The 16,021-nt window shown below is 39.9% G+C and overlaps 1 protein-coding gene across 2 annotated transcripts in view; it reads left to right on the top strand.

The window, feature by feature from the left end:
• The first annotated feature begins 615 nt into the window (after positions 1-615).
• Positions 616-16,021, top strand: part of emc2 (ER membrane protein complex subunit 2) — a 58,105-nt gene continuing 42,699 nt past the window's right edge. The window contains exons 1-5 of one of the 2 annotated variants that reach the window (XM_061776723.1): positions 616-749; positions 1,369-1,482; positions 9,520-9,584; positions 14,183-14,268; positions 15,578-15,635. In XM_061776723.1, coding sequence (XP_061632707.1) covers positions 644-749; positions 1,369-1,482; positions 9,520-9,584; positions 14,183-14,268; positions 15,578-15,635 — 429 coding nt within the window. In that variant the 5' untranslated portion in view covers positions 616-643. The remainder of the gene's footprint in view (positions 750-1,368; positions 1,483-9,519; positions 9,585-14,182; positions 14,269-15,577; positions 15,636-16,021) is intronic. The other variant, XM_061776722.1, reaches the window with a different exon arrangement.

Genomic DNA, 16,021 nt, shown 5'->3' with positions numbered 1-16,021 from the left:
AAACCATATATATATATATATATATATATATATATATATATATATATATATGTATATATATATATACCGGAGAAAAACCATATATATATATATATATATATATATATACCGGAGAAAAACCATATATATATATATATATATATATATATATATATGTATATGGTTTTTCTCCGGTTTCCTCCCACATCCCAAAAACATGCTCAGAAATTTTAATATATATATATATATATATATATATATATATATATATATATGACTGGTTAGAGCGTCTGCCTTACATATATATATATATATATATATATATATATATATATATGGTTTTTCTCCGGTTTCCTCCCACATCCCAAAAACATGCATGGTAGGTTGATTAAAGACTCTAAATTGCCCGTAGGTGTGAATGTGTGCGCGAATGGTTGTTTGTTTATATGTACCCTGCAATTGGCTGGAAACCAGTTCAGGATGTACTCCACCTCCTGCCCGATGATAGCTGGGATAGGCTCCAGCACGCCCGCGACCCTAGTGAGGAGAAGATGCTCAGAAAATGGTTGGATGGATATATATTCAACAATATAATTTCATTTTCTACAAAATACTATACCATGTAATGTAGATTAAATTCTGTTCTGTCTCGAGGCTCGAAAGCATGTTCTTACGTGAGGCCACGCCCACTAACAGTCACATGACTCAGGCCGCTCTTCCCAAAGAAAAGATGGCGTCGGTTTCAGAGCTGTACGATGTAGGCTGGGAAGGTAAGGCGAATGATAATTGTTACAGAATCCGTATGTGATTGTCTTGAGGTAATGCGGTGCTCTTTACGTGAGAGACGTTCGTTTATTTTATGGTCTAAAGTGACAAAATACCAATGTGAGAAGTAGTTCGCCGCTAGTAATAATCGTAATCCTCACGATTTACCCAAGGTAAATAGCCGTCACTTTTACTTAAATATTGTTGATTTTTAGTTGATTATTGCATTACAAATATATGTTGCAAAAGATTAAACGGTTTCAGTTGCGCCCACGTCACCCTTATCTTTAATAAGCGACTGGTATTGCTATATTTAGCCATAGCTGCAGTGTAGTGAATGTAAGCCATTAATACAAATGTCGTGTTAGTAATTTAGTAATATAATGATAATTGTAGTGTGGTGATACTGTTTTTCGAAGTTCCCCAGGTAAAACGTACAGAGCGGGATGGTTACGTAAACTATTATCGGTGAAAATTTGTTTGTTCGCGTATGTATATTTTGTTTTATTGCAATTGTGCATATCACCTGCTGTTCAAAATCCATTCACATCTGAAGAAAGTTTGTTGACTAATAGACGCCGCAAATTCGAGTGGTCTGATTCCTTTTCTGTACTGTGTCTGCAGAGATGCGAGACAAGCTGCGCAAATGGAGAGAGGATAACTGCAGAAACAGTGAACAAATAGTGGACGTTGGTGAAGAGCTCATCGGTGAACATTCATCTAAACTGGGGGATGACAGTAAGTGCATCGTTGATAACTAATTGCTCATTAGAAGTTGACTATAGCAGTTAGTCCATCAATTACATTTCTTTTGTAATTTAATATGAACACTGAAGGAGAGATGCAAACTGTATGAAAGTGTGTTAAGTAACAACGCATAAACGGACATTCAGACATGATAACTTCCATACAGTATTTCCTCAAAACCTGACTTCTGCTCCAGTAAGTCAACGTGGCCAGATATGAACCAATCTAAACTATTTTAACACTAATAGGACACACGCTTAGAAACTACAAGTGTGAGGCAGTGTAAAGCAAAGACTTTCGGCTCATCAATGCTACAGGTAAGATATTCAGTTGATACAATTTCCAACACAAACACACACGTTGGTGCATTGACATACAAGGTAATTATTTTTCCGTGACCACCCTTGTAACTCCAATTAGTCGTATCTCAAATCATCTTTCCCCATTGAAATGAATAGAATTGCCATGAATGTGTTGCATTACCACATTGCGCTCCTTCTGGTGTGTGCATCCTGGCCAGTACAATACATACAGATGTATATCGGGACAACACTCACAACTTTTCAGTTTGCTGCAGTAATAGTAGTCATTTTTTCCAGAGGATAAAAAATATATGCCTGTATTTGTTTTATTGTCTCTCCACCAGTTACTGTTTGTATTCAAATAGCCGTTGCTCATAAGGTCATAACACTGTGACATTGATGGTAAACGTTAGCCTGTCTACACTGTTTTGCATTGTGGGTTAGCATTAAGCTAGTGGGCTTTCCCAAGGCAAACTTAAGTGGTTGTTTTAGATGCACAACAATTATCTTTTATTTTATGTTTAGTTTGATATTAAACTTATTTAAATGTGAGTTGAGTTGAGTTTTCTGCCATCGCCCTGTGCTCGTATCATACATTTTTGTCGCAAGTCTTGGCTTGTATCTAAAAAAAACTGCTAAGGCAGGTAACTTGTAAATCAAGGTACCACTATGTGTGTGTTTGTGTGTGTGCGTGTGTGTATGGCTTGACAGCTTGCTGGGATGGCTTGGTACCATCTGTCCATCCATTTTCTTATCCTCAGTAGGGTAACAGGTGAGCTGGATCCTATCCCAGCTGAATTTGGGCGAGGGGCGGGGCTATTCCATGAGCTGGTCGCCAGCCAATTGCAAGGCAATCGCTTGGTACCCACATAATTTTGCTGTGAAAGATCATGTGACAGGCGGCACGGTGAAATGTGGTTAGCACATCTGCCTCACAGTTCTAAGGCCTGGGGTTCAAATCCCGGCCCTGCCTGTGTAGAGTTTGCATGTTGTCCCCGTGCCTGCGTGGGTTTTCTCCGGGGACTCCGGTTTCCTCCCACATACCATTTTTATTTACTCTTTTATTCATTTATTTATTTTAATTTGTTGCTGCGTCACTTCCACCTTAAAATAAGCAAAATTAGGGCTTTATTTTCCAACAATGACAAATACATATTGCCCATTTCAGGTCAACTCAGCGGGGAAACCTCCTGACTTTCTTTTCGGCTGTTGCGTCATCACTTTCAAATATGGGATGGGCGCACCCCCATTACCGTTGTCGTCAACATCCTTTCACATTGAGCAAGTGCAGTAGGAAAAGGCTTTTACAAACTACAAACTAACTTTTACAAACTAATGTGATATTTGGATTCAGCACATCAAAATTGTCCGAAATCAGTTTAAAATCTTGGACAAAAATCAGTTGGCAAATGACCATGGTATAAGCGGGTTAATGCCCTTTGAAGAGTACAATTATCAGGGATTAATGGACTTTGGGGACGCAACCGTTCGCTGATGCGCATCAGTTCATTATTTGGTGACATAAAGGCATATAAAGAATCAGAATGATACACATCTATTTACTCAGATGTCACAAATAATTGAATTTATGACCGAGAAGTCTGGAAATAAGGGTCTGGAAAAAGTATAGAATTTTGAAATCTCAAATATGTATGGACCCTGAGCAAGAAAGAAAAGACATACAAGAAGTACATTGCACAAAATAGAAACCAAAATTATTGTCCATATATTAATTCATTCATTCATTTTCCGTACCGCTTATCCTCACTAGGGTCGCGGGCGTGCTGGAACCTATCCCAGCTACCTTCGGGCGAGGGGTGTGTGTGTGTGCCCTGAACTGGGCGCCAGCCAATCGCAGGGCATATATGAACACACAACCGTTCGCACTCACATTCACACCTACGGGCAAGTTTAGAGTCCTCAATTAACCTGCCATGCATGTTTTTGGGATGTGGGAGTAAACCGGAGTACCCGGCGAAAACCCATGCAGGCACGGGGAGAACATGCAAACTCCACACAGACAAGGCCAGATTTTAAAACGGGTCCACGGAACTGTTAGGCGGATGTGCTAACCAGTCGGCGGATGTGCTAACCAGTCGTCCACTGTGCCGCTGTCCATACATACACTATCCAATTCAATCTATCAGTAATGTTATTTGTTTGTTTGCAAAATAGTGGTGAGTTTTAATTTTGACGTTTGAGATACGATTAATATGATTAAATAGACTTGGTTTTTTTTTGTTCCCAGGGTTAAAAAAAGAATTGGTGAAGTAAAAATAATCCTTATGCCATAAATGTCAAACTTGGGCCTGGGGGCCAGATTTGGCCCACGATGTAATTATATTTGGCCCGCAAGACCATATTAAATGTGTATTAGAGCTGGCTTGCCACTATATATAGCACATCCATCCATTTTCTACCGCTTATCCAAGGTCGGGTCGCGGGGACAGTAGCTTTAGGAGGGGTGCCCAGACTTCCCTCTCCCCAGACACTTCATCCAGCTCTTCCGGGTGCCGGGGTTTCACAGGCCAGCCGAGAGACATAGTCTCTCGAGCGTTTCCTGGGTCGTCCCGGGGGTCTCCTCCCGGTGGGACGTGCCCGGAACACCTCACCAGGGAGGCGTCCGGGAGGCAGCCGAATCAGATGCCCCAGCCACCTCATATGGCTCCTCTTAATGTGGACGAGCAGCGGGTTTACGCAGAGATCCTCCTGGATGACTGAGCTTCTCACCCTTTCTCTAAGGGAGAGCCCGGACACCCTGCGGAGGAAACTCATTTCGGCCGCTTGTATCCGGGATCTTGTTCTTTCGGTCACGACCCACAGCTTGTGACACTAAGTGAGGGTAGGAACGTAGCTCGACCGGTGAATTGAGAGTTTCGCCTTTCGGCTTAGATCCTTCTTTACCGCAACGGACCGATACAAAGTCTGCATCACTACAGAAGCTGCACCGATCCACCTGTCGATCTCTTGTTCCATTCCTCCCAAACTCGTGAACAAAATACTTGAACTCCTCCACTTGGGGCAGGATCTCATACCCGACCTGGAGAGGGCACGCCACCCTTTTCTGACTGAGGACCATGGTCTCAGATTTGGAGGTGCTGATTCTCATCCCATCTCATCGTACCCCTTACTCCCGAAGCACCCCCCACAGGACTCCCCGAGGAACATGTTCGAACGCCTTCTCCGTGTCCACAAAACACATGTAGACTGGTTGTGCAAACTCCCATGGACCCTCGAGGACCCTGCCGAGGTCCACGCGATGTTGCAGAGGCGTGTCAACCAGGACAGCCCCACAACATCCAGAGCCTTTAGGAACTCCGAGCGAATCTCATCCACCCCTGGGGCCTTGCCACCGAGGAGCTTTTTAACCACCTCGGTGACCCCAACCCCAGAGATAGGAGAGCCCGCCTCAGAGACTCCAGACTCTGCTTCCTCATGGGTATATATATATATATATATATATATATATATGCGCCACTAATATTACAAATCCTAGAATGCTTTGTTAGTGTGTTGGCCCATCAAGTCTTGATGGCGAGCACCCCTTCCCTTTCTGTTGCAGTCGTCGGTGAAGCTGGCACGTCACCTTCCCAAAAATGGGAATGTTCACTAAAGTAAAAGACTGTTTGTCGTGTGCGGAGCAACGTGGCTGTAGGAAAGAATATAACATAATTTAATTAATATATATATATATATATATATATATATATATATATATATATATATTTAATGCCCTTTATCAACTCCGAGGCAGGGACTGTTTGTAGTTTGAGGTTTGGATTGTTATTGAAGGGCATTCTTATTTTTTTGGGTTTTTTTGTTGTTGGCCTTTGAAAAAAGATTTACTCAAGAAAGAAAGGTAGTTGGAGATAGATAAATAGATGATAGAGAGAAGAATTTATGTTATCTATTTAAATACAAAACAACAAACAAATACCACTGATGTCTTTTATCGCAAAATTGATTTCTCGTGTTTATAATAAAGTTTGTTTATTCCAGATTCAGTGATTAAGCAAAATTTAAGTTTGTTGTCATATGATAACCTTTAACGCTACATTTCTGCAGAAAAGGGAAACGTGCACATCGCAGTGATTTTTAATTAAATATTGAGTTTGGCCCGCGACGTTGTCCCAATTTTCAATTTTGGCCAGATGTTTTTTATGATGGTACGTTGAAATCTCATATGCAGGTACTTTGATTCAGGCTGCAACTGTTGATGTATTAAAAGCATTAAAATGGTGAATATTGAAGCCATAATTATATATTATAATTATCATTATGATAATGATTATGACTCAGACTGTAAAGTTCTTGACACATTTTTCAAAATATGGTATTTCAGACAAATGTGGACAAATTGTTCTGGAAGTGAATTTTTATAGGTTGGCAGCTCTGCTAAAGTTTCGGTAAACATTGGGTTGCATGTGTGAATAAATGCTGACAACGGTGAGTAAAGGGGGCGATGCACAGTTTCGAGAAGCAGTCCTATTGGTCGACTTAAGGTAATATGTCTGATTTGGGTTGTCCTTCATATTGTCACACTACATGGAAGATATCCCAAAAAAGACTTCATTTTGCCTTTGTAGGGCCAAGTCACTGGTCGTGGATTTTGTCACACTTAGGGATGTCCTGATCCAACCTTTTCACTTCTGATCCGATACCAATATCGGTCCAATCGGATATCAGCAATAATCATACATACTTATTTTGTAGTACGGAATGTTAGAAAAGACTTGATAAAGTGATATGACTCAGAGAATTAGTATGTTACCCTGTATTTTTTCATATTGCAATTAGGCTTTACACCGATTTTATTGGCCTTATCGTATTGGCCTTATCGTATCGGCCATTGTGCACAGTATATTTGAATCCAAAAGCTTGTTTATTTTTAGCCTTGTTGCGTGTCTTTTGGCGTAGTCCTGTAAATATCTGACGGCCAATAAAGTTATTAAAAAAATATATATATGTCGGCGGTGTGGAACAGACAACACATCTAAGACAGACAACACACAATTCCGTAATCAGACCACAAGACACTTGTCAGATACCAACGCATTCCGTTTTTTCCGATCACTGGGCTTCATCGTGTCAACGCAAACGCGACCGGATACACGCGTTACCATCGTGACGACAACAATAATGGATCGTGCCGTGTGTTTGTAAGAACAAAATGGGGGAAAACGTGTGTTGGTGGTCACCGGTGCTCAGGCGAGGACGTTCGTTTAAGGCGTGCTTGAGGTATGCTCACATACTTTTGATATGATACGTCTCGCAAGCAGGCACCAAGCAAGCAAGTGGTACCACGAACGGTTGTACGTAAACATGCCGCCGTTCTGTTGAATCATGCTCTAAAGTTTTGGTGTGGGTGAAATTATTTAATTAAAAATAAACTAATTTAATTACATTAAATTTAGCACCCATTATTTCTGTCATGTTGTAATGTTGGTTTGACGTGACTGATTATAATACACAATCTGACGAGAGCAGTGATTTCTAACCTTTATGGAGCCAAGGAACATATTTTACAATTGAAAAATCTCACGGCACACCAACAAAAAAAAATGTCACAAAATGTGGATACATTAATTACTGTATTTACTTCCTTCCATCTAATAGAATACCATTAATTTGTTCTGTCTGTCACTATGCCTCACTGGGATAAATAGAGGAACAAAGATACATTATTTATTGTAAATATAATTTATTGAGCAATTAAGTACACAAGCATATACAGTAAATGAACAGGTCATTTAAATAGACACATACCTCCATCATGTGATCGGATCGGTGATCGGTTATCGGTTTTTTAAACTCGCTGAACGGCCCCAAAAATCCAGAACGTGTAAAGCCTAATTGCAATATACAGTGGTGTGAATGTTTACCCCCTTCCTGATTTCTTATTTTTTTTGCATGTTTGTCACACTTAAATGTTTCCCGTCAGCAAACAAAATTAAGTATTAGTCAAAGCCAACACAAGTAAATACAAAATGCAGTTTTAAATGTTTTTTTATTATTAAGGGAAAAAAAAAATCCAAACCAACATGGCCCTGTGATTGCCTCCCAACACCCCGTTAAAGCATAACTGTCGTTTATCATACCCAAATTCAGTTTCTCTAGCCCCACTGAGGCCTGATACTGGCACACCTGTTCTCCAAAAAATCCTGAAGGAAAATGACCGGCCATGTGTTCGTGACCTCAAGCTGAAACAAACTTGGGTTCTGCAGCAGGACAATTATCTAAAACACACCAGCAAGTCCACCTCTGAATGGCGGAAAAAAGACTTTGGTTGGAGTGGCCTAGTCAAAGTCTTGACCTGAATCCTATTGAGATGCTGTGGCATGACCTTAAAAAGGTGGTTCATGCTCGAAAACCGTCCAATGTGGCTGAATTACGACAAGTCCCCAAATAGAACTCAGGAAGGGGACAAACACTTTTTCACACCACTGTATATCGCGGGGTTACAAAAAATCACAGTCATTTTATTCCAGTATCGTGCAGCCCTGATTCAGATCAGTATTCAAATCTTCTCTGCTTAAGTGCACACTCTCATCATGCAAAAACATGACGTAATCCCTACGATGCAGCCTTCAAGTTGAAGGCGAACAACCTGGTCAATGAAAAAGACCTATCTATCAATCTAGCTGTGGATTCTCAAGGTTCTTATTTTTGTTGTGCATATTTTGTTGTGGCACTAGCAGTATTTCTGCTTCTGTGTTACTTTATGTTGTTTCATTTACTACGGTTGACAATTTTTATTTCTCTATTCTGCCATCCCTTACTGTGCAGTGGAGTTTTGCAGAGAGCTAACAATTTTCCCAATGAGACGCAAAGTGTTCTTCCTTTAAACTGTTTTTGTCACCTTAAATGTTCAAACAAACTACATTTAACACAGCATCACTGCCATTGTCATTAGCATAACATAAGTCCTCTAGCTTAATCCTAACATACAATGGGAAATGCCATAGATGGGGAAAAATTGATTGGAATCATAATTTCTTCAACAAACATTGTAGTAACGCATACAAATGGAATTTACAGCTGTACTAAAAGCCATATACATTCTGCTCTGTGTAACAATTAGAATTGCCAAAGTTATAGGTTGTATTGTATTTAAAGCCACCTTTCAAAGCACACAAGGATGCTGTACATCAGAAAGTAAGGTTAAAAAAACCAAAACAAATTAAAAACAAAACAATAAAAAAAAAACAAGACTAGTAATAATAATAATAGTTTGTGTACTATATGCGGCATGTAAACTAGTACAGTACGGCTTATGTGTAAACAATTATGCAATATATATATATATATATATATATATATATATATATATATATTTTTTTTTTTAATGGATTAAAATGGGTGTTATTCTTGAATATAAAATGTCAAGTTTTAATGAAACCCCTTAATTTAAAGCGGGAAGTCTACAATTAATTTAAAATGATTGTTTTAATTCACATTCATTGTGGTCGTGTATAAAGACAAATTTGTATCGTTTTATCATCCAATACTTCTGCACCTAACTGTCAAATGTGTGGAAAAAAAACTCGTTTTTCATAAATGCTTGTAATCTTCTTATTTGCATCATGGAAGTGTGCAGAGGTTAAGATGTTTAGCATTTGCATTCAGCAGTCTTAAGTTTTTATGTAAATATTACAAGTCACAAAATGTTGCCCTGTTGTACGAAGCAGGGTGTTAACACATCCTCTTTTGTCTCTTCTCTGCACAGTATGGATTATTTATGAGCAGGTGATGATTGCGGCGTTGGACTGCAGTCGGGATGACTTGGCTCTGGTAAGATTTTATGGCACTTCCTTACACACGCAAGAGCTTCAAAAGCAATCATTCTTGGTCTCACAGCCATTCCCACTTACAGCATCATCTTTGCCAAATGTGTAAATACCGTTTTTATTTGGCCAAACGGTATTACCTTGTCATTCGGAAAAAAATAATTAGTTGTGGGTTGGAATAAGATGGTGTAGCACATAAGTGAGTGATCTTCATTTATAGACCTTATAGACCTTCATTTATAGGGTATTTAAAAGAGAGCGTTCATTTAAAAGCACCATATTGAAGGTGGTTGATGCTTTCATGGCTCTTCCCCCCCAATAATGTGGTTTTTGATGTTGTGGTAGGGACCGGAAGGTGTTACGTTTGCTAAAATTCTTGGATTGTTGTTTTATGTGCTGCTCTCTATTGGCGAATACAACAGGTGTACTCATATGGACCTGGTTGAAGTGGTCAGGAAGTAATGCGGATGATTGCCAGTGATTGGTGTAATCTATTTTTACGGCAGATAGGTGTAGATAGAAAAGCAGTGACATATAACGTGTGAATCGTACATGGGTCAGCTGAGAAGAGAGAGAGTTGCATATTATGGATTATGTGCTAAAACCGTGGTGCCCCAGAGAATTTGGGTGGACTCCATCTGGCCAAAAAAAAAAAAGAAATTCCAGAAAACATTAAAATCGTCAATTTAAAAAAAAATAAATAAATAAAAAAAAAAAAAAAAAGGTTGAGTTGACCGCAAGCGTGTGGCAGCCAGGTATTTAAACCTAATAGTCTGCTGAAACGCTCCAGGCAATGAGACTGCACAGGCAAAGGGCTGCTGATCCAAGTTGAGAGCCCATATGTTTTCAACAGAGCAAAGAGAGTGTTAAAGTCCCTTTTTGTTTGCTCCAATGGTCGACGTGTTGTCTTTTTACTTCCCACATGGATGATGATCTGAGACACAGATGGAGGAAGGGACACGCACCGTCCGCACCGTTGCCCTGCCGCGCATGTTGTGGGCATTGCGTGTGAGACTGAGCAGGAGTGGGGTGGCTGGTCAAGGATGGCATTCGCAAATGACGTTGCTGGTGCGGCTGAGCGATATTGGGGTGGCTGGATGAGGATGGTGCTGGGGAATGACGCCTACGAGGTGGACCATCACCATGCCGGGACACCGCATTCTTGAGCAGACTTTGGTGCCAACGTGAAACCAAGCCGTGAGAGGAACCACCCAGTTCGCCATTATCAGCAGAAGACGACACCCTCTTCACTGGCGGGCCCCAAGATGCTGGACCAGGGGCCAGAACGCCATAGCCAGGAATCATCTCAGGCTGTGCAGACAAGGACGTGAGAGCAGCGGTGTCATCCAACAGGGCAGAAAATCTGTTCTTAAAAGCCAGCAGTGGGGGAGCAGATTTGCTGCTCTTTTTGCCACGGGAAACCACCTCGACCCAGGTGGTCTCATGCAGCGTAAGTTGAGCAGGACAGCTCCAGGCAGGTACCCGGATCCAACCTCAGTGTATCTGCCAAGAAAGATGCAGCCCTCCTTGTCGCTGGTCCACTAGGCTGCTCTGCCAAGATTACGGCGGAGAGTTGAGAGAGGCGAGTGGTCAAGCTGGCAATCATGGACTCCTTTCCCCAGAGCTCCTCTGACAGCATATGCAGGGTTCACGCTCCCCGTTCGCCACCTCGCCAATGGCTAATTGAAACGGATATTGGGAAGCAAATAGTGCCCATGTTCGCCACGCTGGCGTCAAAACTAAAAAGCCCTTCCCGATTAAAGAAGGAAGCGCGCTCATTCTGCCGTGTGTGAATGGCTTTATGGTTGAGTTTTTCTTTATTACTGCAATTTATAATTGAAGTGTCGATGGTCTGTGTGTCCTGCAATTCACATTAGCTCTCGTGACTCACTAGCTGCCTTCTTCATCAATGCACGAGCTGCTAATCCCACTTTGGTTGTCATGTCGAGCAGCGGCGCTGGCTCGAGGCAGGGCCGTATGTAGCAAGCTAGTCATTTGGGGGCCAAAGACAAACAAAGTCAGCCCCCCTTTATGTAATTTAGACCACTTTGTCCTGCTTTTGCAATTTGTTGCAATTCTCTGACAGCTAAAGTTAGCCTAATAATATTTACCACCAAAGATTTAAAAAATGATCTTCAACTAAAAGGTTGAAGTAATTTGAGTAAATTCTATATGACGTCCTTAAGATTCTTCTTGATTATCAAATAGGTGAATCATCTCAACACTTTAATTGAAAAGAACATTAACATTTAATATAGTTTACTATTTGAACAGCTTTAAAACGCACATCTTGGTGATGAAAAGCGTCACTCATCTCTCTCCACTTTATCTCTATACTCGGCTGACACTGACAGCAGTGCTACTGACGAGCATTATTCTACAGTAATACATTTTTAAAGTTAGTTCAATAAGTCAATATTCTACTGTGATGGAACGTTTTTCTTTTTTAAATAGTAATTTGTTCCTCTTATCAATTCATCATAACATTTAGGCTTGGCCTACAGGAAAGAGTTATTTGTTGGCTATATCCAGTGTTGTGTTGGTCCTACTATAGAATAATTTCTTGTTTAGTGAATAATGCTAAGATAAGATAACAAACTTCCTCCTGAAAGATCGCATGCTAAATCGCAATATTTCTTTAAAAGAAACAAAGCAAAAAACACGCAGTTAAGATTTTTTTTTTGCCCATACCGTTTAGCCATATGCCTGATTGATGACTAGGTAGTTTTAATTTTGCCCACATCGTTGAGGCTTATCTGTTTCCCTCCCAGTGACGAGGACTGGGTAAGTGTGGCTAATGGTTTAGCCACATAAACATGCTATGTTGTGGCTAACTACACACAAGTGTGGCGAGGAGATTTTTATATCGTTTAGCCACATTTGCTAAGAGGTTTCAATGACCCAGTGCCAACTCTGCATATGTCATCTCGAAGGTGGTCTTATTTGTCTTCTTTAGCACGTCATCACGATCGTCACAATGATCGGCAGGCATTTCAGTATCATAGCAGCAATGTATGGGACTATTATCAGCACGCAGGCTAGCAACACGTTGGTATACTAGACTGCGGGCAGCTAGCATGGAGGAAACCTCGTCCGTGGGCAAACGCCACGGTTGTGGGAGGAGGAAGTCTGTGAGTTCAATGATCAGACAGGATCGTAGAAGCTTCGAAATGTCTCAAAAAATGTCCATGGTCAATGATAGATCTAAAACAATATGCACACCACTACAGATTCTCGTCCTTCCGACATTGCGTTTTTATGTTTTATTTTTCCGCCCCAGCCAACAAAAGACTCATCTTTTAGAAAAGGCGGAACTCTGTTAGCAGAATTAGTTTTCTACGGTGGCCCAGAAGTGCAAAACACAACAGCAAATAACTAATCACAACGAGAAATAACTAAACACTAGAGCAAATTAAAAAAACACAACAACAAATAACTAATCACTATGAAAAATAACTAAAGCACAGCAAATAACTAATCAGGACAAAACACTAAACAACAGCTAATCAAAAAACACAACAGCAAATAACTAATCACGACAAATAACTAAACACAACAGCAAATAAAAAAAACACAACAACAAATAACTAATAACAAATAACTAAACACAGCAAATCAAAAAACACAAAAGCAAATAACTAATCACAGCAACAAATAACTAAACACAGCAGGAAATCAAAAAGCACAACAGCAAATAACAAATCACAGCAAATGAAGAAACACAACAACAAATAACTACGGTAATCACAACAGCAAATGAAAAAACACAACAGCGATCAAAAAACACAACAGCAAATAACTAATCACGACAAATAACTAAACACAACAGCAAATAAATAAAAAAACACAAGTAATAACAAATAACTAAACACAGCAAATCAAAAAACACAAAGGCAAATAACTAATCACAGCAACAAATAACTAAACACAGCAGCACATCAAAAAGCACAACAGCAAATAACTAATCACAGCAAATGAAGAAACACAACAACAAATAACTACGGTAATCACAACAGCAAATGAAAAAACACAACAGCAAATAATTAATCACAGCAACAAATAACGGTGAAAGAACCAAATTATTCCCAGCGAACAAACTGTAAATGGTCGATGACTCATTTAGGACAAGCTTGTCTTGCTTTTGCAACTTCACAGCAAGATGTCTTCTTTTTCCTTTTGTTCAGTAGTTCAAGGTATGCATCAACTACTTGAATACTGCATACAGTTAGAATAAATGTACTTTGCATGTAATTTCCTGACTGCATTGTTTTAGTTTTAATGTTCTAATGTAGCGCTTAAATTTCATTCAGAATAATCTTAAAAAGATCTTCAAAAGTCTTCCTGCACAAACCCTGTTAAGATTTTTTTACAGATTAAGCAGTTACCAGGGACAACAAGCTCACCCATGTGGGCAACCAGGGTAAAACATAAACCCAAATATATATTTGGGGTAGTTTGGGTTGGACAGTGTCTTATGAAAGCAAAGTAGGCCAAATATCAAAATTGCAATTTTTTCTTTTGTGCATGCGAATGGAGCATAAAATAGTTTAGTAGATGCAGCCAACTATAATTGGTGTCTCTCGTCTGCCCACATCCTTGCAGACCTGTCTACAGGAACTGAGGAAGCAGTTTCCAGATAGCCACAGAGTGAAGCGATTATCGGGCATGAGACTGGAAGCTTTGGAAAGGTAAGCATGGAAGAGCGGAAGAGGGGGCAAAAACATCGCTTTTGTGAATTGTACTTCGGGAGGCTAGAAATCAGAACCCATTTAAAAATTGCGAATCAATAGTCTGAGTGTCTATGTATATGTACCGAAAGGCTTGAGGGTTGGGTGTATTTATGTTGGATCACCCAGCATTCATTTACTGAATTGGGTAACGTGCAGAAAGCTTTTTCGCTGGGTAGCCCTGTATAGCCCTTGAGTCGGAGTTCGGGATTCCCGGGAAGGAAGTGGTCAGATCCCACTGTTATTCTCGGGGTCCCTCAATCTCTGTTTTTGTCTTTCCTGTCCGGTTTTGGTCCTGGTACAAATCAGTGTGTCTTGGCCCTGTAAGTCCTTACGTCACTTCACGTGTTTTCCCTTCCTTCAGTGGTTTATTTTATTTACAAATCTGTAAAGAAATTTTACTTTAATCTTTTGTCAGATTAAATAACCTAAACACAGTAGTTAATTGGTAGAAAAAAAGGGTACACTTAAGGTTCAAATAGTAATTCCAACCCATATGTCCCCCACCCCACCATCCAACCACCACCACCAAATGAGTGGCTTGCGTCACTGACCCATCTGAAATATTCTTAACTGTTGCAGTGTGTGCACTGGGACACTGTCTGACTGGACACTCACTGCCTTTGACACCTAAAATATTAGTGTTTCAGTTTTGAATACAAAAAAAAAATACAAATTGACATGATTGTTATGTACCTGATGGAATATGACAGGTATAGTGCACATGCCATCTTATGTTAGTTTATTTCCTGTATTTCTCTACTGTATAATTTGGCATTTAAAAACTTGGCTCTTAAATAATCATGTTCGCTTAAACCATCAGTTTGGGTGACCAAGTTCACATGTAGTGTCTTGTTATTGGTCAAGACACAGACAACCAAATCAACAACTTGGCTGCAAATCTAAGCACATTTTTCATGGAGCAATATGATCTTGTTTAAAGGTGAATCAACCTGGGTACAATTAAACAAATAGAATATTCAAAACAGAGGGCTTTTTTTGCATGGATTTCTTGACTCATTGTGAAATGATACAAGACTCTCACATGGTTGGCTGTGTAACCAGCAACCTACACTTAAATGAGTGTTTATTTCATACTTAAGATCACCACTGATTACTGTATAACCTTACTGTAATCATAGAAACATGCATGCTGTATACAGAAACTTGATTCTCCCGAACTGTTTGATTCCCACACCATCTAATTTTATAAGATTGAAAGCGGATTGTGTGAAAACTGAGATTTTTTTTTTCTCCTCTTTTTCTGAAGGTACGATGAGGCCAACAAGCACTATGATGCTATTCTTCAAGATGACCCCACAAATACGGTAAGACATTTATTGCCAACCAGGGTGCCATGGCAACCTAGTATTCTACGAGAGATCATCAGCGGTGCTGCAGAAAATGAATCCAATTTCACTTAATTTGTCAGAAAATTATAGTTTATTCATTTTAAATATACTTTTGCGCATCTATCTATGCCAGCGACATATAGTGACAGGCAGAACAATTAAATGCTATTGAATTAGATGGCAGAAGGCACAATAAACCTGTGTTTCAACCTGTTGCCATTTCTGTAACAAAAAAAGTCCTGGCTTCCTGCATGTACAATACCTTTGTGTTCAATTAAACCGGCCCAGATTTCACACTGAGGAAGTAAATTTAAGTAAATTGGGACGAGATCATCATTATTTCAGTAGTCAGACATAGTTTG

This window comes from Phyllopteryx taeniolatus, chromosome 6, assembly GCF_024500385.1.
Source record: "Phyllopteryx taeniolatus isolate TA_2022b chromosome 6, UOR_Ptae_1.2, whole genome shotgun sequence".
Classification (NCBI taxonomy): Eukaryota; Metazoa; Chordata; class Actinopteri; order Syngnathiformes; family Syngnathidae; genus Phyllopteryx; species Phyllopteryx taeniolatus.
Note: the sequence above shows the minus strand (reverse complement) of the source record. Positions and strands in the feature narration are given on the sequence as shown.